At 41.7% G+C, this 25454-nt stretch overlaps 1 protein-coding gene across 6 annotated transcripts in view; it reads right to left on the bottom strand.

Moving 5' to 3' along the window:
- Positions 1 to 25454, bottom strand: part of PLCH1 (phospholipase C eta 1) — a 400513-nt gene that overhangs the window by 167056 nt on the left and 208003 nt on the right. For all 6 annotated transcript variants that reach the window (XM_077488115.1, XM_077488116.1, XM_077488114.1 and 3 more), the window contains 2 exons: positions 20591 to 20737; positions 7039 to 7282 (listed from right to left, as the gene is read on the bottom strand). In XM_077488115.1, coding sequence (XP_077344241.1) covers positions 7039 to 7282; positions 20591 to 20737 — 391 coding nt within the window. The remainder of the gene's footprint in view (positions 1 to 7038; positions 7283 to 20590; positions 20738 to 25454) is intronic.

Genomic DNA, 25454 nt, shown 5'->3' with positions numbered 1-25454 from the left:
TAAACTTGCATAGCAGCCACCTCTCTCCCCTCTGACTCAGACAAACACAGACAGTGCATGGAACTCGTCCCTTATCCTCCTGCTGTGATGTTTTCCTGTACACAGAGGAGGGGGGGAGGCATACCACTCTGCCTGAATGGCATAGTTTGCCAGAAGATCGTGAAGTTAAAATGCAGGTAACCTTTGCACTGCTGGCACATCATTAATGCAAGGGATCATTTTCAAGTTCAGCTGGACTTTAACAGCATTTTATGTTTCAGGAGAGTGCTGAAGGATTGCCTTTCAGGTTTTGTTGTACCAGTCTTCAAGTTTGCCAGGTGGTAGAATTTTTCTGTGTGAAGACTGGCCCTTGCATGTCCCCAATCTCCAGAAATAGATTGTATTTTATTGATTGTATTTTATTTCTCTAAGCAAGCATCCTGGCAGTGTTGCACTTTTTGTGTGGCCCATTGGTCCCCTGCAGATACTAATCTGTAATATGTTATGTACTATTGTCTCCAGTCTATGACTGACTGCTGAAGCATACCCCCAGTCTCCAACAAGCCCTGTATCATGTGCGCAGTCTCTGAAGTCTCTTGGAGCATGTCTGCTGTCTCTTGGAGCATGTTTGCAGTCTCTGAAGGTTTCTTGGAGCATGTCTGCAGTCTCTTACCATCTCTTGGAGCATGCCTGCAGTCTATGACCATCTCCTGTATCATGTTCGGAGTTTCTGACCACCTCTTGTATCATGTCCACAGTCTCTGACCATCTTTTGTATGATATCTGCAGTTTCTGACCATCTCTTCTACCATGTCTGCAGTCTCTGACCATCTCCTGTATCATGTCCACAGTCTCTGATCATCTATTGTATCATGTCTGCAGTCTCTGACCATCTCCTGTATCATGCCTGCAGTCTCTGACCATCTCTTGTACCATGTCTGCAGTCTCTGACCATCTCCTGTATTAAGTTCACAGTCTCTGACCATCTCTTGTATTATGTCTGCAGTCTCTGACTATCTTCTGTATCATGCCTGTAGTCTCTGACGATCTCTTGTAGTATGTCTACAGTCTCCGACCATCTCTTGTACCATGTCTGCAGTCTCTGACCATCTCCTGTATCAAGTTTGCAGTCTCTGACCATCTCTTGTATTATGTCTGCAGTCTCTTACCATCTCCTGTATCATGTCTGCAGTTTCTGATCATCTCTTGTATCATGTCTGCAGTCTCTGATTCTCTCTTGTATCATGTCTGCAGTCTCTGACCATCTTCTGTATTATATTCTTACCTCTGCTATGCAGTCTCTGACTATTTTAATTAAATTCTTCAAGTTAGGCTCAGACAAAGCAATCAAAGCATATTTTATAGGTACAAGGAAGCATGGGTTTTGTTTAACCACATCCCTTAAGTCCCTCTCACTGCTAGGCACTTGGCCAAGCCCACAATTTATCACAACGTAGTGTGCCACAGGTCTTTTTACTCCTCCAGTGTCCCTCATTCTGAAGTTTAAAAGTTGGGAGGTATGCAATTCTAAAAATCAGATGCTGAAAAGCCCAGGAAGCACTAGTAGAGTGCCCTTTAAAATGGAAAGGTGGAATCTTGTCCCTGAGCTTATAGGTTTGAATGATGAGCTGCCAAATTCACCTAGAGATAGTGGAGCAAAAAGTGTTGAGAACCCTCAGAAGTGCCAAAACCTTCAGTCTAAAAGAAGCTGCAACTGAGATGAGCTTAAACACCACATACCACATTCAAACAGGGGAGCAAAATCTTTGGATATCTTGGAGCAGGCTAAATAAATAGGAGAACAATGTCCTCAGTAAAGTCTAAGGGAGAAACTACCTTGGGAAGAAAACACAACTTTGTCTTTATGTAGCACAAGAATGCATAATTTACAGGTTTAAGCCAACTCAGAATCTTTTCACGCAGAAGTGGTGGTGACAAGAAAGGCAACCTTGTAAATGAGCGTAGAAAAATGAGTGTCTCTGATAGATTCAAAGGGAAGTTTCTGAAGGACCGAAAGAAACAAGTTGAGATCTCAAGGTGTCACTGGGGAACATACAAGTGGAACGAAGTAAAAAGCAGCCTGTATAAACACTTTCACTAACGAGTGAAACACAAGCGGTTTTGATATAACGTAAACATGCAGAAATAGGTTTGCTACTCTGTGAAGACTAAAGACGTCCATTTTCTTAGGACACTAACAAAAAACTAGAGTGTAATGGGAGTGGGAGGAGTTATACTAGGAGGTCTTACAGATTTGTTTTCCAGTGTTCAGTCTCCTGAATGAGGTAACATAATTCAAAATTAGAGAATTACTTCACTCTGTGTCCCCCAAATGGACAAATAAGAAATGTAATTTTTCCAACACAAAACTAAACAGACAGACGGGGAGGTAATGTGCTGAGAAATAATGACTGCGGGAATATGCCTGCATATATTAGTTAAAATAGTCCACTGATAATACATTCTGGTAAAATGTATTTAAACATAAATATCTTAGAATTTAGATGACATTTACTTTAACATGTTAGCTGGCTTGTGTTTGTTAGATATACCCCCTGGGTCTAATAATATGTTCGTTCTCTTTGTTTGCGGTTTACAATCACAGCTAAAATCTGAATATCAATCCTTCTCAGAAGTTAAAGCGGGAGTCCACCGGGACTCCGCGTTTTTTTTTTTTTTTTTAAAGCCAGCAGCTACAAATACTGCAGCTGCTGACTTTTAAATAGTGACACTTACCTGTCCAGCGCGCCCGCGATGTCGGCACCCGAAGCCGATCGCTCGCTCGTCTGGCGGGTCCTGCCGCCGCCATCTTGGGTATGGGAATCAGGAAATGGAGCCTTTCGGCTTCATTTCCCGGTTCCCTACTGCGCATGCGCGAGCCGCGCGGCGCAATCCGGACGGTCCCCACTGCCTCTGGGAGCTGTGTGTTTCCCAGCAGGCAGCGGGGCACTTGCTGAAGGGGGCGGGCGCTTGCGGAAAGGGGCGTAACGTACGCCCCTTTCCGCAGAGAGCTAGCCCGGAAGTGGGTGCAGTTACCTGGATTATCCAGGTAACTGCACCCCCCTCCCCCCTGAAAGGTGCCGATTGTGGCGCCGGAGGGGGGGATTCCGATGAGCGGAGGTCCATTTTAGGGTGGACCTCCGCTTTAATGTGCATGTAGAACCAAAACTTTTCTTGTTGGGAAGAGTTAAACCCACTGCCAGATTATCTTTGATGCCTTCTTCTCATTAGGGGAGCAACAGGAAGTAAGAGAAAATCCCTCTTAGGTAAGTGTCACCTTAACAAGTGTCCCCTAGTGAAATATTAGACTAGACCATTGTTCTAGTGACAACGGAAAACTGGTCTGACTATACATACACATTAACACTTCCCCCCTTTTGCACATGCTGTCCGTTTGACCATTTTTCATCCATCCATTGATGGATGAAAAAACGGACATAAATACATCGCTAATGAAAAACAGATGGAAATGGATGATCATCCATTTACATCAGTTTACATCCACATTCGTCAACATCTGTTTTTTGAAACTGATCCAAGCTCTATTTTTCTTCTGTTAAAAAAACGGATCAGACGAAAAAACGGGTATAAACTGACAAATGGTCAGTTTTTTATCTGTTTTTGCATTGGTAGTGAATGTAAAAAAAAAAAACGATGAAATTAATGAGCAGCTGATGAAAAACTGATGAATACTTCATCCATTTTGAGGTGGCTAAACATGTGTGAAAGGGGCCTAACTGTTTTTAACCACTTCCTGACGGGAGGGCATACATGGATGTCCTACAGGCATCAACCCGGTATCGTTCTCTTCAACCAGTGATTCCCTGCACCGTAAGAACAATCATATTGGCAGTTCAGCCACTTGATAGCCCCTGTGATCCGTAAGCCAGAGAAGGAATCCACCGGTGTCGGAAGTTGACCATAGAGATTTCTGGGGAACAGAAGGTCTCTGGTCATCTCTATGACTCTCGGAGGCCCGGGCAAGACATCATAACAGAAATACTGCCATATACTCGGCTGGATGGTCCTATTTTTTTTTATCTCATGTTTTCCTGTCTGGAGGAGAGATGTGGGGTCTTATTAACCCCACATGTCCCCATAAAGAAGACCTGTCACGCACTATTCCTATTACAAGGGATGTTTACAAGGAAAAGTGTAAAAATCAAAAAATTAAAATGAAAGAAACAATAAAAATACATTTTACAGCGCCCCCGTCCTCGCAAACCTGCACGCCGAAGCAAATACATATGTGTGTTGCCCCCATATATGTAAACGGCATTCAAGCCACACATGAGGTATCGTCTCAAACATTAAAGCGAGAGCCATAATTCTATACCAAGACCTCCTCTGTAATTCTAAACAGGTAACCTATAAAAAAATGTAAAGCATTGCCTATGGAGAATTCTGAGTACCAAAGTTAGGCGCCATACCACGAGTGTGCACAATTTTCAAGAGTGACATGTTAGGGATCTATTTACTCAGTGTCTTTCACATTATACAAAAAAATTGGGCTAACTTTAGGGGTTTTTTTTCCTTTATTCATGCAACGCATTTGAAATATTGCTGCGCAAATACCATTTTATTCCCTAGGGTCTCTTGCAAAAAAATATGATTTTTACATGTAGGAGCGAAGTGCCAGCAGTGGCTCCCTCATGTCACTCACCACAACACAAGCAAGCCAAGTACATTTCCTGTCTGACACAAAATCACACATACACATATACACAACATAATCTTTAATTAATTAGGAGCAAATGACTAAAAATCATTTTCTGGCAAGTCCCAGTACCTACAAAATGTGCTTTGATGTGCCAAAAAGATAAAAGACCAAAGATCCCCAAGCTCTTAAGAGCTTTAATATAAATCAAATGGCAAAGAGAACACTTACAAAATTAATTAATTAGAATATAATGTGTTTTAATTAAACCTGTCACATACCTGAACAATTCAAACGAGCATATGATAGAAATATGCATAAGCAGTCGCTACTTTCAGTTGAAACTGAATGTCAAAATGATCAGTAGATTGAGATACTAATGCAGATGAATTTATATTAAATATTGACTTATTCAATAAAAGTTTTGCTTTGCAACTTCCTATCCTGCTACAAAAGTCTCACTATATTTATGCTAAGTAATACGATTTAGGATGCAGGAAGGGGGAAGAACAGGTTTACAAAAAACATCGGCTACATTTATTAAACGTTTTGCCATGGATTTTCTCTAATGCCCCGATGGAAAAAGTCAGGTCGGATTATGTTGTTGGAAAATCCGATCGTGTGTGGGCTCTATTGGTCTTTTTTCTGTCGGATTTTCCAATGCACAAAGTTTGAGATCAGGTTCTAAAATTTTCCGACAATAAAATCCAATCGCATAATTTCAATCATGTGTAGACAATTCTGACTGACAAAGTGCCACGCATTCTCAAAATAAACTAAAAGACGAACGCTATTGGCTACTGGCCGTTTACAGTCCCGACGTACGTCTTGGACGTCACCTAGTTCAGAATGATCAGATTTTTTGCAACAACTTTGTGCGACCACGTGTATGCAACACAAGTTTCGGACAAAATCCGTCGGAAAAAATCAGATGGATTTTGTGGTCGGAATGTCCGGCCGTGTGTATGGGGCATAAGAGTAATTTCTGTGTATGTAATTTTTTTTATCATATGCATAGTTTGAATCATCCAGCCACAGGGACATTGCTAATATTATGAAAGACCTGCAACACCACTGGGCAACCTAAAATAAGAAAATGAGAGAACGATGCGATCAGGGGGCATGGTGAAATATAAATTTTAACCTATGATCTGTATATACATTGTGCTGCAGTCCTTGTAACTATATAATGGAAAGTGCTCCCTTACCTTGGTGATCAGTGGTGCAGGGCCTCCTTAAAACTGGAGGTCAATGATGTTCTGCCTTTTGTGAATTATGCAAGCATTGTCAATCCACCTGGCAGTGCTTGCATGATTGTTGCTAGACCCAGGACATTTAGCTGCAGACCTAGCTGATGGAGAAATTAAGTTTTCCTTTTTATGGCTCACTAATACATAAGAATGCATCCGAAGCCTGGTACGGGGATGGTTTTACCTTGACTGACCTAATGCTACAGAAATGTCATTACTACGAACTGGCCAGCTGAAAGAATACGTGCTATCTTCCTTAAATGGTAATACCACTTTCCAAGAGTTTTGATTTGTCCTTACTACCAATTATTACTGTATATACTACAGCCAAAATAAAAATAAGTTAGTCTCTCACTAGGGCTGCTAGAAGCCCGTGTCTGGTTTGATCATCTGCAAAGTCGTAAAACGGGCAGGACTCCTTGGTGGAAGGCATCTAAAGGCAAGTTTTTTAGTACATTTTTCCAATATTATTACGTTTTATCTGTGTGTCTGTGATCTCTCTTTACACATCTCAAAAAAAAAAAAAAAACTATCACATAACTGTGATAAAACATTAGTGCACGTGTCCCAGGTACCACAATCTAGCGACGCTATGCCCAGATCTTCCTGGACCCACACTGCTTACTCTTTGGTATAAAATAAGAGGATATTAACAAATGCCTTGTACACACGGTTGGAAATTCCGATAGAAAAGGTCTAATCGGATTATATTGTCAGAAAATACGATCGTGTGTGGGCTCTATTGGACTTTTTCCATCTGTAAAAAATTTGACCGCAGGATCTCAAATTTTCAGTCAAAAAAATCTGATCTGAATTTTTCCAATTTTTTTGTAGAGAATTCCGATCGGATAAAGTGCCACGAATGCTCAGATCAAATTATAAGACCAAAGCTTTTGGCTACTAGCTTCAACGTAGTCCCGTCGTAACGAACGAAGGGCATCACGTTCCAATCTGATTTTCCAACAACTTTGTCCGACCAGGTGTATGCAACACCAGTTTAGGACAAAATCTGTCAGAAAAAATCGGATTTTGTTGTCAGAATGGCCGACTGTGTGTACAAGGCATAAGGCTCAGCAGCCATTTGTTATGATGCATATAACATGATTAATTAATGACATGAGATAAAGACATGATTAATTAAAAAAAGGATATTGATCATGTGTCCTTTGCCTTTTTGCTAGAGAATCTTCGTCGCTTATGCCAGCCATTAGGTATTTTAACCCTGTAATCCAAGTCCTGGCTTCCTCTGGATTGGATGTTATCAGATCCAGAGATTCCATATGATTGCCATGGTAAATGGTAAAGCAACAAGTAGGGTCAAAGTTCCCTTCCGCATGGCGATGAAAGATTTCAGACTGCCGCCCCTCCGTGACTTTGTAAATTGAATCAATTATAACTGAAATGAGAAAACAAAATTAGGCTTTGGATGAAACTCTCAAGGGATCTCTGTATGCAGTTCAGAAAATATCTCATATTAAAATGAAAATTTTGTCTGCACTAAATTAGTTTATACAGGCAGTACTTTAGCTACTGTAAAATAAACAATTGCTATTGGGGCAAGGGTCATAAGGCTATGGTAATCAGGCAATGTGTTAGAAAAAAGTCAATTAATGGGCAAGATGGGTGTACAGTGTGAAAGCAATAAGTGGGTAAGTACAAAGGAAGAAGTGATAGTGAGAAAATATGATGCTCTTATAGTGGGGGAGGGGGGGGGGGGTCTATAAAATTACTGGGAAGACATAATTGTTCCACTGAGGAACAGCAAAATATTAGCTAATAAAACAAGACAAAATACAATTAGTACAATTTTTTTTATAAGGCAAAGTAGGACAAGAGCAGAATTGCCTGCTTGTGGCCACATGGACAATCCTAACTGAGCAAAACAAATTATATGTTTTTTTTGTTTTGTTTTTTTTTGCTTTTTTTAACGCGTAAACTAAGTTTATAATTACAGAGGATGGATAGCATGCAGAGCCTTCACAGTTCCATGGCTTGAAGGTAACCAAATACATGATATGACAGTGTAAAATAGATGAATCAAAAGATCTAATGTCTAGCACAGTCTTTCTCAACCTTTTCAACACAGAGGAACCCTTGAAATAGTTCTCCAGTCTCGGGGAACCCCTGCTAAAAATGAGAAATCTACAACCCATGATACATTAGTGTGATGGTCAGTGGGAAGAATGGTCCTTACACTTGTGGTCATTGGGAATAATTACCTCCTTACAGATAGCTAAAAAGATCAATGGTGTCAGTGGGAACTTATCCAAGAGGCAGAAATGGCCCAATGCTGAAGGGACCCCTAGCAACCTTTGGAGGAACCCTAAGGTTCCACGGAACCCTGGTTGAGAATCACTGGTCTAGCATCTAGCATAAACAGCTAGCTGACAAAGAAATTAAAATTAGATTATAATTATAAAATGATACAAATGTGTCCACTGGCTATTGTCTTAGTATTTTTTCATATAAATAGTTATGCTTGACCAAAGTGTGGGTTCCTATTTGTCATCTGAGCCCAAGTGTGACTATATTTTGCCATTATGTTTGACTGCCCTCTATTTTCTCTAGACAGCTAAAGTTGGCAAAACATTTGACTGAAGAAGAGTGAAGAAGGGTCACAACCTAAAGCTGGGTTCCCATGGGCAGTTTTTTTTATTTTTATTCAACCAGCGAGTTAAAAAAAAAAAAAACGAGAGATCCCCACATCAACAAGCACAAAACAAGCAATGTTGATTCAGGGATCTTTTCTGATGTGCTATGGTATTCTGACAGGGGGGACTTCCCCCCTGTCAGAATACCATAGAGCAGCTTCTGTTAGACAGCTGTACACACAGACCAAAAGTCAGATGGTTCCTATTGGCCCACATATACAAGGTTGTAGGTTTCTATTGCTGTATAAGTCCCCATTGGGGAGAAATTCCCTGATTTCCCGTGTTGTTACCAGAAGAGAAATGTGTCCAATGGTGATAAAGACAGCAACAGAAGCACCCTTTTTCCAGTCAAAGCCATAGCAATCCAGCAATAAATGAAGTGCTACATTATGTTAGACAGTTAGATCACTGCTCACATAAAAAGTGCCCAGGGTTTCCAGCAGTCCCAAATGCCCCCTGCAAACTGTTCCAAACAAAAGTGCAATACTTAGTAACTAACAACCTTAGGGTTTATAAAAAATAAAAATAAAACCCCTAGCCTACATAGCAGCATATTCATTACTGTACAGGCATACCCCACGTTTAAGTACTCAATGAGGTTTATTTACTAAAGCTGGAAAGTGCAAAATCAGGCTCACTTCTGCATAGAAACCAATGAGCTTCCAGGTTTTATTACCAAAGCTTAATGGAACAAGCTGGGGTTAGAAACTCATTGGTTTCTGTGCAGAAGTGAGCCTGATTTTGCACTTTCCAGCTTTAGTAAATAAACCCCATTGTGTACTTAAAAGTGGGGTATGCCTGTATATGTAGCCTGACTGTAACATTAATAAATGCATTAACCACTTCAGCCCTGGAACATTTGGCTGCTGAATGACCGGGCCATTTTTTGCGATTCGGCACTGCATCATTTTAACTGACAACTGTGCGGTTGTGCGACGTTGTACCCAAACAAAATCACCTCTGCGGTTTTTATTTTTTGTGCTATTAACAAAAAAAGCATCAATTTTGAAAAAAACGCCATATTTTTTAATTTTTGGTATTATAAATGTTATTATTATTAACACTAGGGGGTGATCAAGGGGTTAACTGTGTTTCCTGTTTGTGTTTCTGGTTACTGAAGGGGGAGGAGACTGACCTAGAGGAAGTGACCGATCGTTGTTCCTAGCTAATAGGAAGTCACAATCTGTCACGCCGCTCAGAACAGAACAGGGATCTGTGTGTTTACACATACTCGTCCCTGTTCTGCCTCTTGTGCCCACAATCGCTTGTGGCTGGCGATCATCGCGACCATCGGCCACGAGCATAGTCACCCCCGTTGTGCAGCAGGCGCGTGCCCGATATCCCGATCCCGCGAGCCAACGTATAGCTACTTTACACAATAAAATGACGGCGGCTGGTCAGCAAGCAGTTAAATTGGAGTTTAAGTAGAATCCAGAAGGACAGAAACGTCTGTGACCAGGATCCCCATCAAGCCCACCATCCCAAATACTTACCTGAGCCTGGCTCTGATCCAGTTCCATGACCAAGAGCAGCACCTCTCTCTGCTCGTTTTCTCCTCATAGGACAGAGAGGCAGTAGAGGGAGCTCTTGGCTTCTGCTGCTCTCAATCAAATCCTATGATGAGGGAGCTGGGTACGAGGCCAAGCCACACTGTCTGTCTCTATGAATGCAGGCAGCATGGCTTGGAATTGAGCTTGCAAATGTGTCCTCACAGGAAGCTGCTTCCTATTGGGGTACTCGCCGAAAAGGAGGAGCCAGAAGTGTGGGTGGGGGACTCCAAAAGAGGGGGATCGAGGCTGTTCTGAGCAAAACCTATATGCCAAGGTAGTGTGTAAAACCATTGCACAGGTTAATATGACATGTATATTATCTAAAAAAAAAAATCACATTAAAGTCAAATGAAACCCTCTTATACTTTACAGCCAAGGAAGCTTTTAGACTTAGTTTGATCTGCAGTTGCCATGATGCTGCACATGTGATCAGTTTTGACACCAGCCATTTTATGGCTTGAAAGTTTGGTTAAAATAGTAAAGCCGGTGTGACAGTAATCACTGCATGCCTTGAAGGTAACAGTTAATATGATGGCTTTAGTTCTGCTTTAAGAACAGAACTTTTTTTTTTTTCATTTTGGATAGAATGGAGAGATTTTTATTGCTGCTTGTGTCCCTGTTTCACCCTGTTTGTCCTGGTGACAGTTACTGTATCACCCAAAGCAAAAGAATCACTACTGGTCACCAGAATAGGAAACAATGGTGACCAGTAGTCCCCAGAAACAAGGGAAATTTTCCAATGACCCTGGTGACGAGTTAGCTCTGTGCGGTCATCTTGGACACGTCAGAGAACCTCATTGTTCTTTACCTTAAAGTAGTTGTAAAGGCTGAAGGTCTTTTACCTTCATGCATTCTATGCCTGAAGGCAAAAAACCCTCTGTGTGCTACTCTCCCCACAGCCCCATACTCACCTAAGGCCCCTCTCGATCCACAAGAGACTCGGTTGTCCCAAGATTTTGTCTCTTTATTGGCTGAGACAGCAGTGGGAGCCAATATGTGATCCCTGGGATCTCTGCTGATCACAGTTTCATAAACGGACACCTAAATGCTAAAGCAGTGTGCAGACAGTGGCCATTTTGTTGTAGTCCTTGATGTGTCTGATGAGCCAGTATTCCATCCGACAAGCACCTGCAAATATTATAGCCAGTCGGTTGGGATAACAGATTGGGACATTTGAGCATCACCAGCTTTATTTGGTTCTTTATTTTACTGAGGCATTTCTGTGTAGAAAATGTAGGAGTCTTCGGTTCTCATGGCATGGGCAAATAACGGCAAGATCCCGGTATTTAAAGGACTGCTGACATACAGGGTTTTTTACTGATAAGCATTACATATAATGGTCATGTTTCCATTCTAGAATTCTCTATTAGGAAATATAAGTTCTAGGAGGAGGGATTGCCATAGTGTCCAAAATAAGAAATTTCTAGTTTTAATATTAGTTTTCATGGATGGCAGTGAGAGAGGTAAAAACCCCAGAGCTACTTTTTCTAGATTAGCCCTGTAGCAGTGGAGCTCTTCTCTAACCAGCTGAGAAAAGTTGAACTAGTTCTACTTCCAGAGCACCCCCATTTTTTTAGTTTCACAGAGCTTATTGTACAGGATTGTGAATAAAATTAATATTTTAGCTGTAAATGTCTTACATGAGAAAGTTGAGGAGTTTAAAGCATATTGCTGTTCCCTTTGGTTAAAGTCTGTGAAATGTAATTACAGAGCACAGTCTGAACATCAAAGTCAGACTTATCATTCTTTATTTAAGAAAGGGTACCCTATTTTTAGATAATGACATACTCTGGGGACATTTAATTTTATAGTGTCGTAAATCACATGAATTATCAAGAAAATGTCTATGGAAAAGCTACACTCATCGCAGCATAGAAATACACTAACACAAGTTTATAATTCAACTATATAAAAATGAAGGGAAATTGGGTCAAATCAAATTTATTACTGAAAACAGATGGAAAGAGCAAATGTGAATTAGCAGACCATTTCACAGTATATACTGCCGCGTCCCCTTTGATGCTACGAAGATGTACAACAGACTGATCTCACTACTTAGATATGCTTATACCAACCAGTGATGGCCTGTGCACTGTAGGCGCACGGGCGCTGCCCCCCCCCCCATCCTTCTTGAAGGCTATTAGAGCCTCTAGCTCTAATCAGGTGCTTCAAAGAGTACCACCCCCATCCTGCCCCCACCACAGGAATCCATGCGCTCGGCGTGCTGAAAGGGGCTGTGCGCATGGATTCCTGTGGTGGGGGCAGGAGGGGGTGGTACTCTTTGAAGCACCTGATTAGAGCTAGAGGCTCTAATAGCCTTCAAAATAGGGTGGGCTCGGGGCACAGAGAGTGCGCCCTGATCCCACCCAACTGTGTGAAGATAGCAAATAAATTTTTGCTATTTTCACACTAACCTTCCTCCTCGCCAATCAGGAGGCAGGGAGTCAGACCTATTTCCTGATTGACCAAAGCGCCAGGCCGCCCTATTGGATGCCTGCGCTTAGGAAGAGGAGTGGACTCAGCAGAGGAGACACACGCTGGAGCGGAGGTCGCCACCGCTCTGGTTCACTTACTGCACAGAGAGGAGTTGCTTCCTAGCGGTAAGTGCTAGGGGGGTCTTTCAGAGCCACGGGGGTTGGGGGTGATGCCAGAGCCGCGAGCCCCGTGAGGGGGGGGGGGGGTCGGTGGGCACAGTGGCTGCATATACTGGGCACAAGTGGCTGCATTTGACGGGTACAATTGGCTGAATTTGACGGACACAAGTGGCTGAATTTGACGGGCACAAGTGGCTGCATTTGATGGGCACAAGTGGCTGCATTTTAAGGGCACAAGTGGCTGTATTTTAAGGGCACAAGTGGCTGCACATGATGGGCAGAATTGGCTGCATATACTTGGCACAAGTGGCTGCATTTGAGGGGCACAGTGGCTGCGTTTGATGGGCACATTGGCTGCTTATGATGGGAACAAGCGGCTGCATTTGACGGGCACAAGTGGCTGCATTTGACAGGCACAAGTGGCTGTAAATGATGGGCACAGTGACTGCATATGATGGGCACAGTGAGGCTGCAATCAATGTGCACAGTGAGGCTGCAATTGATGGGGGGTTTCAGTATTTTTCAGTTTGTTTGCACCCCCCAAAAAATTTGGAGCACCAGCAGCCACTGATGCCAACTGTAATGATTTTGCTGTGAGAAAGCCAGGGCACGGCAGACATATTCAGCCTTTAACCAGAATAACTAAAATGTAAAATCCTTTATAACCGAACTTTAGATGTGTGTATGCGTGTCAAGAAGGAGCCTGCTCACAGGAGATGAAAGCTGACTGGGCAATAGGATGAGCTTTTGAGTCTATAAATCATTGTCCAATTACAAGCTGAAGGCAGGGAGGAGACCAAGCCATTAGGCTTGAAGCGGAACTTCACTGCCACATCTGTCCCTTACCCCTATTAATCTTCCACACAGCAATCTTCAGAAAAACTGCACACATGCACAGATGTGTTGCCAGTTTGTATTTGAGCATGAGCACAAATGCCACCAGTTTTTGGTATATGGCCATGATAGCAGTAACACGCTGCCTCCTGGGATGAAAGGTGGGAGGTGGGGCAAAAAATCTACCCCCCCCCCCCCCGACCACCTATGGGACCGTGGCAAGCAAAAAAGGAAGATTTTAATAAGTTAAAAAAAAATTAATATACAGTACCTTTTGATTTTAAAATTTTAAAGATATTATTTAAATATTAACGGTACTCTGCTCATGCTGGAGAGTATGAATTCTAAAAGAATGCGTCATAGAAACAACAGACGGCGCTGGCTGAAGGAAGAAGGTCGTCCCACCCTCCCTTCCTGTCACAGTTCAGTTTATGAGGCATTGTGTCTCTCTATTTGAGAGTAGATGAAATTGTATAACTTTGTTATTTAACCTGAGCTTTGATAGCTGGGTTATTATTATTATTATTATTATTATTATTAACTTATTATTTATTGATATTGATATATATGAAATATAATTGAAAGTTATGAAATGTGTTATTATTAATAAACTTATAATAAAGAACTATGGCCTTTTCTAATCCAAGTCTGGTGTTATAAGTTTTTATTTAAATATGAATAGATTATACAAAGACATGACTTCAGTACCATAAGTGTGATGTAGCAATCCCAGGAGGTAGCGGGCCAGATCTAAGCCAGAAAACAGGAAGTGCTGCCCTGCAGTCCAAAAAGATAAGCTTTTTCCATTTTTTCTAAGAGGGAAGGAAAAGTGAGGTTTCCAACCTGGCTCTGCTGTCTGATAGGATTGGTAATACTGATAATAGAACTACATATATTTGGTAAAAAAAAAAAAAATCGCAATTCGCGATTGATTCGTTTGCGCAAAAGTTATAGCGTTTACAACATAGGGGATAGTTTTATAGCATTTTTATTAATCTTTTTTTTTTACTAGTAATGGCGGCGATCAGCGATTTTTATTGTGACTGCGACATTATTGCAGACACATCGGACATTTTTGACACGTTTTTATTTACACAGCAATCAGTGCTATTTAAATGCACTGATTCCTGTGTAAATGACACTGGCAGTGAAGGAGTTAACCACTAGGGGGCGGGGAGGGGTTAAGTGTGTGTGTGTATTTTTTTTTTAACTGTAGGGGGCGTGGCTTGGCGTCTGACATCACTGATCGTCTTTCCCTATAAAAGGGAAGAGACGATCGGTGACAGGCTCAGTGGGAAGCACAGGGAGAGGTTTGTTTACACAGACCTCTCCTCGTTCTTCAGCTCTGTGACCCGATTGCAGGACACCAGCGGCGATCGGGTCCGCTGGTCCCGCGGCCATGGTCACAGAGCTCAGGACCGGGTCGGGAGCGTGCCGCCGGCAGCGCGCTCGCGGCCCACGGCTGGGCACTTAAAGAGCAACGTACAGGTACGTGATTGTGCCCAGCCGTGCCATTCTGCCGACGTATATGTGCAGGAGGTGGTCCTTAAGCAATAAACAATAAAATCCAATTGTTGTAAATGTAAAGATAGTTTCTGATGTATTTTTTTAGAATTAGAAAAACTAGCCATCATTTCCTCCCCAGTAACCTCTTTCATGACTACCTGTGTCAGACACTGAAGGAAGAAATGCTGTACACACAGTACTGTGTAAAAGGCAAAAGTCTTAGGCAGGTGTGAACAAATGCTGTTAAGAATACTTTTAGAAATAGAAGTGTTAATAATTTATTTTTATAAATTAAAAAAAATGGAACGTAAATGAACAGAAGATAAATCCAAATCAAATCAATATTTGTTGTGACCACCCTTTACCTTCAAAACAGCATAATTTCTTCAATCCTTCTAGGTACACTTGCACACAGTTTTTGAAGGAACTCAGCAGGTAGGTTTTTCAAAACATCTTGGATTATTAACCACAGATCTTCTGTGGTTGTAGGCTACCTCAATTTCTCCTGTCTCTTTATGTATTCTCTCTTGGTATAGGTCTATGAGTCTTGTGTTGTTGGTATAGGTCTATGAGTCTTGTGTTGTTGGTATAGGTCTATGAGTTTTGTGTTGCTGATATAGGTCTATGAGTTTTGTGTTGCTGATATAGGTCTATGAGTTTTGTGTTGCTGATATAGGTCTATGAGTTTTGTGTTGTTGATATAGGTCTATGAGTCTTGTGTTGTTGATATAGGTCTATGAGCTTTTGAATGTATGGCACTGCGTTAGTTTAACTGACAATTACGCGGCCATGCGACACTGTATCTAAATAAAATGTATGTCCTTTTTTCCCCACAAATAGAGCTTTCTTTTGGTGGTATTTGATCGCCACTGAATTTTTTTTTTTTTTTTTTCGTGCTATAAACAAAGAAATATCATACATTTTCGGGGAAAAAAACAATTTTTTTTACTTTCTGCTATAAAACATATGCAAAAAAAATGTAAACAATCTAATTTCTTCTTCATTTTAGGCCAATGTGTATTCTGCTACATATTTGTGGTAAAAAATCCCAATAAGTGTATATTGATTGGTTATCATGAGGTACTGTTTTATGGAATTTTTATTTCTAGTTTTTTTACAGCATGTTTGCAGTGCGATTTGAAAAGAGTCCTGTGTGATTTCAGTTTTTCAGTTCAGGTGCGATTTCTAATGTCATAGACTGCAATTTGCATTGGAGTTGCACCTGAACCACATCTGAAATCATACTGCAAACAAGCTGGAAGGTAGCGGTTTCCATAATGGAGCATTTTCACGAACGAGTACATGTATTAGTATGTACAGGTATCGGTGCAACCCTATTTAGGTCGCTTAGCCTTGTTTCCATGTCCTATGTACAAAAACATAGGAACTGTGGTGCAGAAAAAAAAGTAGCAGGTTCTCTGGACTCATGACTGTTATGATTATTTGGCTGTAGAAAAAGGCAGTTTGTTCATGAAGGGCGGTACAATAATGAGTGTCTGCAGACTACCGTGAAGCATGGTGTAGGTTTCTTGCAAGTTTGGGGCTGCATTTCTGCAAATGGAGGTGGAGATATGGTCAGGATCACCGATGTCCTCAATACTGAGAAATACAGGCAGATACTTATCCATCCTGCCCATACCATCAAGAAGGTGTCTGCAGAAGAACAATGACCCAAAACATACAGTCAATGTCATTAACCACTTGCTTACTGGGCACTTAAACACCCTTTCTGCCCAGACCAATTTTCAGCTTTCGGTGCTCTCACACTTTGAATGACAATTACTCAGTCATGCAACACTGTACCCAAATGAATTTTTTGTCCTTTTTTTCCCACAAATAGAGCTTTCTTTTGGTGGTATTTGATCACCTCTGGGGTTTTTATTTTTTGCGCTATAAATGAAAAAAGACTGAAAATTGTAAAAAAAAAACGCATATTTCTTTGTTTCTGTGACAGAATTATGCAAATTATTAATTTTTCTTCATACATTTTGGCCACAATTTATACTGCTACATATCTTTGGTAAAAATAACCCAAATTAGTGGATATTATTTGGTCTTTGTGAAAGTTAGAGAGTCTACAAGCTGTGGTGCGAATCGCACAAAATTGATCACATCTGATGTACTGGTGGCCTATCTCGCTTCTTGTGACCCGAACAAGTCAGTAAAGTACAAATACCCCCCAAATGACCCCTTTTTGGAATGTAGACATTCCAAGGTATTTAGTAAGAGGCATGGTGAGCTTTTTGATGTTGTCATTTTTTTCCCACAATTCTTTGCAAAATTAAGATTTTTCATTTTTTTTTCCCACAAAATTGTCATTGTAATAGGTTATTTCTCTCACATGGCATGTGTATACCACAAATGACACCCCCCAAAAAATTCTGCTACTCCTCCTGAGTATTACAATACCACATGTGTGGGACTTTTTCACAGCCTGGCCACATAGAGAGACCCAACATGCAGGGAGCGCCATCAGGTGTTCTAGGAGCATAAATTACACATCTAACTTGTTGACTACCTATTACACTTTTGAAGGCCCTGGAGCACCAGGACAATGACACGTGACGACAGATGGCACTGATACGTGGCAATGATGACACTTATACGTGGCACTGATGACACGTGGCACTGATGACAGATAGCACTAATATGTGGCACTGATGACAGATGGCACTTATACGTGGCACTGATGACACGTGGCACTAATACATGGCACTGATGACACGTGGCACTAATATGTGGCACTGATGACAGATGGCACTAATACGTGGCACTGATGACCAGTGACACTGACAACAGATGGCACGTGACACTGACAGATGGCACTGATGACAAATGGCACTGATACGTGGCACTGATGACAGATGGCACTAATATGTGGCACTGATGACAGATGGCCCTATGTGGCACTGATGACAGATGGCACTGGGGACAAATGGCACTGACAACAGGTGGCACTGGGGACAGATAGCACTAACAGGTGGCACTGGGGGCAGGTAGCACTGGGGTGGATGACACTGGGGCGGATGGCACTGGGGCAGGATGGCACTGGGGCGGATGGCACTTTTTTTACACTTACGGCCGCTTCAGCCGTTCATCTCTCCCCTCTCACACGCTGTCTGTGTGAGGAGGGAGAGCGGCGCTGAGAGATGATCTCTTTACATATGAGATCATCTCACATTGGACATGCCGATCGCGCTGTAAACGACCGCTGTAATTGGGCATTTACAGCGATCTGCGTTTGCCTGTCTCCGGGGGACACGGCAAACACAGAACTTCCCTGATGCGTGCCCGCGGCGGCGCGAATTGCGGAAGTAAACAACAGGACGTCCAGGGACGGCCTCCCGGACGAAAGTGCCCGCTCTACGGCCGTCATTCGGCTATAGGGCGGGCGGGAAGAGGTTAAGAAATATCTTCAGTGTAAATAATTACAAGGTAGTTTGGTTCCCACAGAGCCCTGATCTCAACATCATCAAGTCTGTCTGGGATTACAGAAGGAATTTTGGCAGCCTTCCTTTAAAAACTGTGTACAAGTGTACCTAAAAGAATTGATGCTGTTTTGAAAGGAAAGGGTGGTCACACCAAATATTGATTTGGTGTGAACATTTACTTTCCATTTTGGTAATTAATAAAAAATAAACTATTAACACTTCTATTTCTGAGAGCATTCTTAATTTACAGCACTTTTTCACACCTGTCTAAAACGTTTGCACAGTAGAGTATGTTTTCTTTGCTGATTAGACAACAGAGGTGGATTATAGTAAAGGCAAAAAGGATAGTTGGCAGAGACCCCAGACTCCAAGGGGCTCCATCAAAAGGTTCTGCACTTCAGTACTCATAGTAAGGCCGTTTCTGCCTTGGAAGTCTTTAGCCTTTTTGTCAGCTAGTGATCTTCAATGGCTGTCTAGTATTATTTCAATAAAGGATTCATTTTATAGAGACCCTGTCACCAATGATTTCAGCAGCTCCAGCAAACTCAGAGTTGTCCCTCAAGTGACATGCTATAACATCCTGCTTTGCTCCTTCCTTGGCGGAGAAGCTAAGCCACCACAAAGAGCAACTAGACACTCCCGGAAAGAGGAGAGGGATATAACAGACGAGGAAACACGGGGATGTGCTTGGGAGTTGGCTTTCCTTGAGTAGTTACATTTTCTAGCAAGTTCAAATGCACATTTCCAGGGAATAAAAAATATTAATTGGAAGAAAACCACTGCACTACAATTTTTTAAGTTGTTGAAAAGGTCTCTTTAAGATTAGAAAACAATCAAACACAATATGTACCAGGAATGATTTGCCACTATCATATGAGTATTTTGCAAAAAATATACGCTTAAGATTCAATTCAAAATTCAAAACACTGTATTCATGTGCTGCAGAATTATTTCTGGCTAGCTTTTATGCATGATCTCACTGAACTTGCAAAGGGCTCATGAATTTAAAAAGGCCTGGGGCCAAAGTAAAATGAATCTACTACTGATTACAGTGCTACAGGAAGCTGTGACTTCAAAGGCAGTAGTCAAAAAACATACCTCTACTACTCCTAGAAAAGTCTTACTAGAGATCCCCTTTTCCATAATCAACATTGTGCAATTGTCTCGGGTCACTTTTACATTGACAGGAGAGCATACCACTCTCTGAAAAAAAAAATCTGCGGGGGATCCCTTTTCAGAGGGCAGTATAGCAGCAGCTGGCAGGCATTTAGAAGGAGATCCTGCCACCTCCTGAATGTCTTTTTCTTTACTTTTATATCAAGAGGACCATTAAAAGCACTGCTTAGACACCTGCTTTTGCTGCCCTCTGGCTGCCCGTGTGAAAGATTTAACATTACCACTAGACTACAGGAAATACCACTGTTGTTGCCATATCATAAAGATCTTCCACCATGATAGGAAATATATAATGTAATGTTGTTACAGTACATGTTTACCCAGAATTAAGATTTGGTAGACACTGATGGGGGAATCATCCACCCTATTAGGAGAAGATTAGATGACTGCATTAGAGAAATATGTAGGAGATAGCAAGACATTAGTATGACCAAGAGATAGAAAAAGTTAGCCTAATGTCTCGTACACACGATCAGACTTTTTGACAGCAAAGATCCGACGGAACGAGTCTGTCGGACAATTCGATCATATGTGGGGTCTATTGGACCTTTGCTTGCCAAAAATCCAGTGGACTTTAGAAATAGAACATGTTTTCAATTTTCCCGCCGGACAGAGAAATCCATTTGTGTGTATGCTAGTCGGACGGACAAAAAACGACGCTAGGGAAGCTATTGGCTACTGGCTATGAACTTCCTTATTCTAGTTCGGTCATATGTCATCACATTCGAATCTGTCAGAGTTTGGTGTGATTGTGTGTGTCCAAGTCTGTTCATTCAGAAAGTCCATCAGAACTCCGCCGAAAGTACGCCAGGAAGACTGACGGACCTAGTCCGTCGAAAAGACCAGTCGTGTGTACACGGCATAAGTCTTTAATATTACAACCCTTCACATCCCATACAAGTTCAAAGATTTGAGAAAACATCCATGTTGTTTTAAAATTTCAAATAAAATGTGTGGCTTACTTTTAGCTTTCTCACTTTTCCTGGAGGGTCTCCATCTTATACAAGTACGGTGTTCATCCAGATAAAACAGGCGGACCAGACCCTTCGTTCCACTCTTTAGTTTGATCATTTGTGTCCCAGACTGCATTACACTCATACATCTTTCAACTACAAAATAAAAGAAAATATGCTCAGTGAAAGAAAAAACAAGGAAGTAGAAAAAATTAGAACAAACCTTATTAAAACCCTACTAAAGCCAAAAATGTCTTTCAGTTTTGCACAGAGTTAGAAGAGTCGGTTTTTTATTGTTGTCTCTGACCCCAGAAAAGAAGTGAAGCATACTCAATGGAGATATAAACAGCAACATAAACCTTCATTCTACATGTGAAAACATATTTTGGCTGAAGTTTCACTTTAAAATGTTGACATTATCTTCAGTGACAACCAACTGAATGTTCTAAAATAATGAACGATAGACGATAATGTGGCCATAAGTCTCGCATTTTTTTTCCTGTTATTTTAATACAAGTCTGCTAAGCAACCTACATCTAAAAAAGAAGATTTCCCCAGTGTGGATGGAGGAATCTCACATACTGTATGCGACTGTCCTAAACAGTGACTGCATCTGAATGGCCAAACATTTTCCAGCCATAGCCTTCAATTTTAAGATGAAAGTTTATAGTGCAAGGTGGTACCAACAGGCAGGTTTACTCATGGCTCGAACTTGATCCATATATGGCGAGCATTAGACAAACATTTGAGCGGGTTATGTATAGAAATCCAATCAACTCTGCTTCTGCTATATAAGTGTGTAAAGTATAGTTTAGAGTGGAGTTATTCCTTAACCACTTCAATACAGGGCATTTATACACCTTCCTTACCAGATCAATTTTTAGCTTTCAGTGCTCTCACACTTTGAATGCCAGTTACTCAGTCATGCAACACTGTACCCAAACAAAATGTTTATAATTTTTTCATACAAATAGAGCTTTCTTTTGGGGGTAATCACCACTGGGTTTTTTAATTTTTTGCGACATAAGTGAAAAAAGAGCGAAAATTCGGAAAAAAAAACACTTTTTTTTAGTTTCTATGATAAAATTTTGCAAATAAGTCATTTTTGTTCATAAATTTGGGCCAAAATGTATACGGCTACATCTCTTTGGTAAAAATAAACCAAATCAGAGGATATTATTTAGTCTCTGTGAAAGTTATAGAGTCTACAAGCTATGGTGCAAATCATTGAAAATTGATCACATCTGATCACACCTGATGCACTGACGGCCTATCTCATTTCTCGAGGCTCTGAAATGTCAGGAAAGTACAAATACCCCCCAAATGGCCTCTTTTTGAAAAGTAGACAGTCCAAGGTATTTATTAAGAGGCATGGTGAGTTTTTTAAGGTTGTAATTTTTTCCCGCAATTCTTGGAAAAAAGAAGAATGTTTTTCAGTTTTTTTTTGTGTTTTTTATAAAATTGTCATAATAACAAGTTATTTCTCATACACAGCATATGCATACTTCCAATTACACCCCAAAATACATTCTGCAACTCTTCCCGAGTATGGCGATACCACATGTGTGGGACTTTTACACACCCTGGCCACACAGAGAGGTCCAACATGCAGGGAGCACTGTAAGGCCGCGTACACACGCGGGGACTGTTCGCCCAACTTTGTCCGTCAAACAGTTTCAGCAAACAGTCCGCTCAAAATTAGCATGGACGGACATGGCCACACACGACGAACGAACAGTTTGCTGAAACCGTACGCGATGACGTGAACGGCACGTACGACGGGACGAAAAATACGACGTCCTATACACTGCATTATAACTTTCGGCGTGTAAATCCTTTCTGAGCATGCGCGGAACTTAGTTTGACGAACAAGCCTACACACGAGGGGACTGTTCGCTGAAACAAAGTTTCAGCGGACAGTTTTTCGGAATTTCCGAAAAACCTTGTTCAGCGGACTGTTTGCTGAAACTGTCCGCTGAAAGCCCACACACGGGCGGACTGTCCGCCGAAACACTGTTCAGCGGACAAAGTTGGCCGAACAGTCCCCGCGTGTGTACGCGGCCTAAGGGGTTCTAGGAGCATAAATGACACCTCTAATTTCCTAACGACCTTACATTTGTGAAGGCCCTGGAGCACCAGGACAGTAGAATTACCCACAAAATGACCCCATTTTGGAAAGCAAACACCCCAACGTATATTCTATGAGGCATAATGAGTCTTTTGAACAGTTAATTTTTTTCCACAAGTCTTCGGAAAACGTGGAAAGAAAATGAAAACATATTTTTTTTTACACAAAGTTGTCCATTTATAAGATATTTCTAACACATAGCATCCCCCCAGGGGCCCGCAGGAGCGGCAAAATACAGAGGCCTTCATATGACGTCCACCCAGGATGGGAGATCCCATCTGTGGACGTCATATGACTATGGCCGGGTATTGAAGTGGTTAAACACTGCAGCCCTGGAAGGATTTACCCCCTTCCTGACCAAAGCACTTTTTGTGATTCTGTACTGCGTCGCTTTAGCTGACAATTGCGCAGCTGTGCGACGTTGTACCCAAACAAATTGATGTCATTCTTTACAAAAATAGAGCTTTCTTTTGGTGGTATTTTATCACCTCTGCGGTTTTTATTTTATGCGCTATAAACAAAAAAAAGAGCGACAATTTTGAAAAAAAAAAAGCTATATTTTTTACTTTTTGCTCCCCAAAAAATATATAAAAAAATATATAAAAAAAACGAATTTCTTCCACAGTTTAGGCCAATATGTATTCTTCTACATATTTTTGGTAATATAAAAAAATCACAATAAGTGTATATTGATTGGTTTGCACAAAAAGTTTTTTTTTTGTTTGTTTTTTTCCAACAAGGTTTATTGAAGTATATTGAAGCATTACAATACAGAAAGTATGGTAGTGAAGCATTCAACTGATACAATACAAAGAAGAACAGTTGTTACCTAATAATATAACACAAAAATCATATCATATGAGTCCATTTAGGCCTTTGCTTGTCCAACAATGCAGGGTTTGTATCTTCAGAATTTGTTGGGAAAAGTACAACGGGGTAACGAGCACAGAGAAGTAACCGTGAAACTTTGTGTAGGGTGTTAAGTTAGCCTTTGGATGTAGGGTGGGAGCAATTGCTTGCCTAAAGGTTGCAGGGGCAGCTCTGTTGTTTTCCTAGGGATAGTTGTGTGGTTGCAGTACAAATTGGGGTTAGGCAATCGCTGTGCCTGGATTGGGGTCCACTGTGGTTCGTGTACTTTGCCGTTTTCTACGTTCAAAGATATGTAGGGCGGTGGTTCCTGGGAGACAGGGTAAGAGGTTTGATAGAGGAAGCGATAGCAGTGAAGACCATGGATACAAAAGTTATAGCATCTACAAAATAGGGGATAGATTTATGGCATTTTTATGATAAATTTTTTTTTTTTACTTGTAAGGTGGTGATCTGCGATTTTTATCGGGACTGTGACATTTTGGTGGACACATCACACACTTTTGACACTATTTTGGGACCATTGTCATTTATACAGCAATCAGAGATACAAATACTCACTGATTACTGTATAAATGATACTTGCGGGGAAGAGGTTAAACACTAGGGGGCGATAAAGGGGTTAAGTGTGTCCTGGGGAGTGATTCTAACTGTGGGTGGGGATGGGCTCACTACAACATGACAGAGATCACTGCTCCCGATGACTGGGAGCAGTTGATCCCTCTCATGTTGCTAGGCAGAACAGGGAAATGCCTTGTTTACATTCTGCTTCTCCTTGTCACATGCTCCCGATGGGCGATAAATCCAAAGGGACATACAGGTACGCCCATTTGCCTGCCTGTGCCATTCTGTCGACATATGTGTGTGTGCAGTGGTCGGCAAGTGGTTACAAATTTTCATAAGCTTGAAGAGTAATAATGTTTCATTATGCAAAAGTCACAAATACAAGACATTGCCACATGACTAGTATACCATGTTCTAATGACTAATACACAGTGGCAATTCATTCAAACCAGAGTCTACCACAGGATACAGCATACTCTGGCTTATTGGAAGCGCAAGCACTGGCACTTTCCACTAATCAGGAGAGAACGGCAGATGAGATTCAGACATTCTAAGACCCCTTTCACACTGGGGCACTTTGCAGGCGCTACAGAGCTAAAAATAGTGCCTGCAAAGCGCCCTGAAAGAGTCGCTGCTGTGTCTCCAGTGTGAAAGCCCCGAGGGCTTTCTCCCTGGAGTGGTGCGCTGGCAGGATGGTAAAAAAAAGTCCTGCTAGCAGCATCTTTGGAGCGGTTAAGGAGCGGTGTATACACTACTCCTTCACTGCTCCTGACCATTGAATTCAATAGGGTAGCGCGGCTATACTGCCGGCATAGTGCTGCTGCAACATCGCTTTACGGTGGTTTTATTCCTTTCTTGGCCACTAGCGGGGGGTAAAAGATCCCAGCTAGCGGCTGAATAGTGCAGCAAAATTGGCGTTAAAGTGCCAACCCCCGCCCCAGTGTGAAAGGGGTCTAAGAGTGTTGTGAGTTCTTTAATTAAATCCCCTAAACCACTTAAAGTGACATTAAAGGTTCATTAAAAAAAAAATAGTAACATACGTGTCATACTTACCTGCTCTGTGCAATGGTTTTTCACACAGAAGCCACCATTCTCCTCTTTTCGCCCCCCCCCCCCCCGACACTCCTGGCTCTCACTTATCAGCCAGTGCCCCCAATAGCAAGTCACATGCTCTGGGGGCCCTGGTGTGTGCTCGCTCCCGAGCCCCACTCTTTGTGTCCATAAAACACACAAAACCCCAACTCGGTCCTGCCCCAACTCTGTCCTTATTGGCTCACTGGCTGTGATTGACAGTAGCAGAAGCCAATGGCTCCC

Source organism: Lithobates pipiens, unplaced genomic scaffold (genome assembly GCF_037356315.1).
Source record: "Lithobates pipiens isolate NorthernLeopardFrog02 unplaced genomic scaffold, aLitPip1_a1.2 Scaffold_18, whole genome shotgun sequence".
Lineage (NCBI taxonomy): Eukaryota > Metazoa > Chordata > Amphibia > Anura > Ranidae > Lithobates > Lithobates pipiens.
This window is presented reverse-complemented; position numbering and strand designations above follow the sequence as displayed.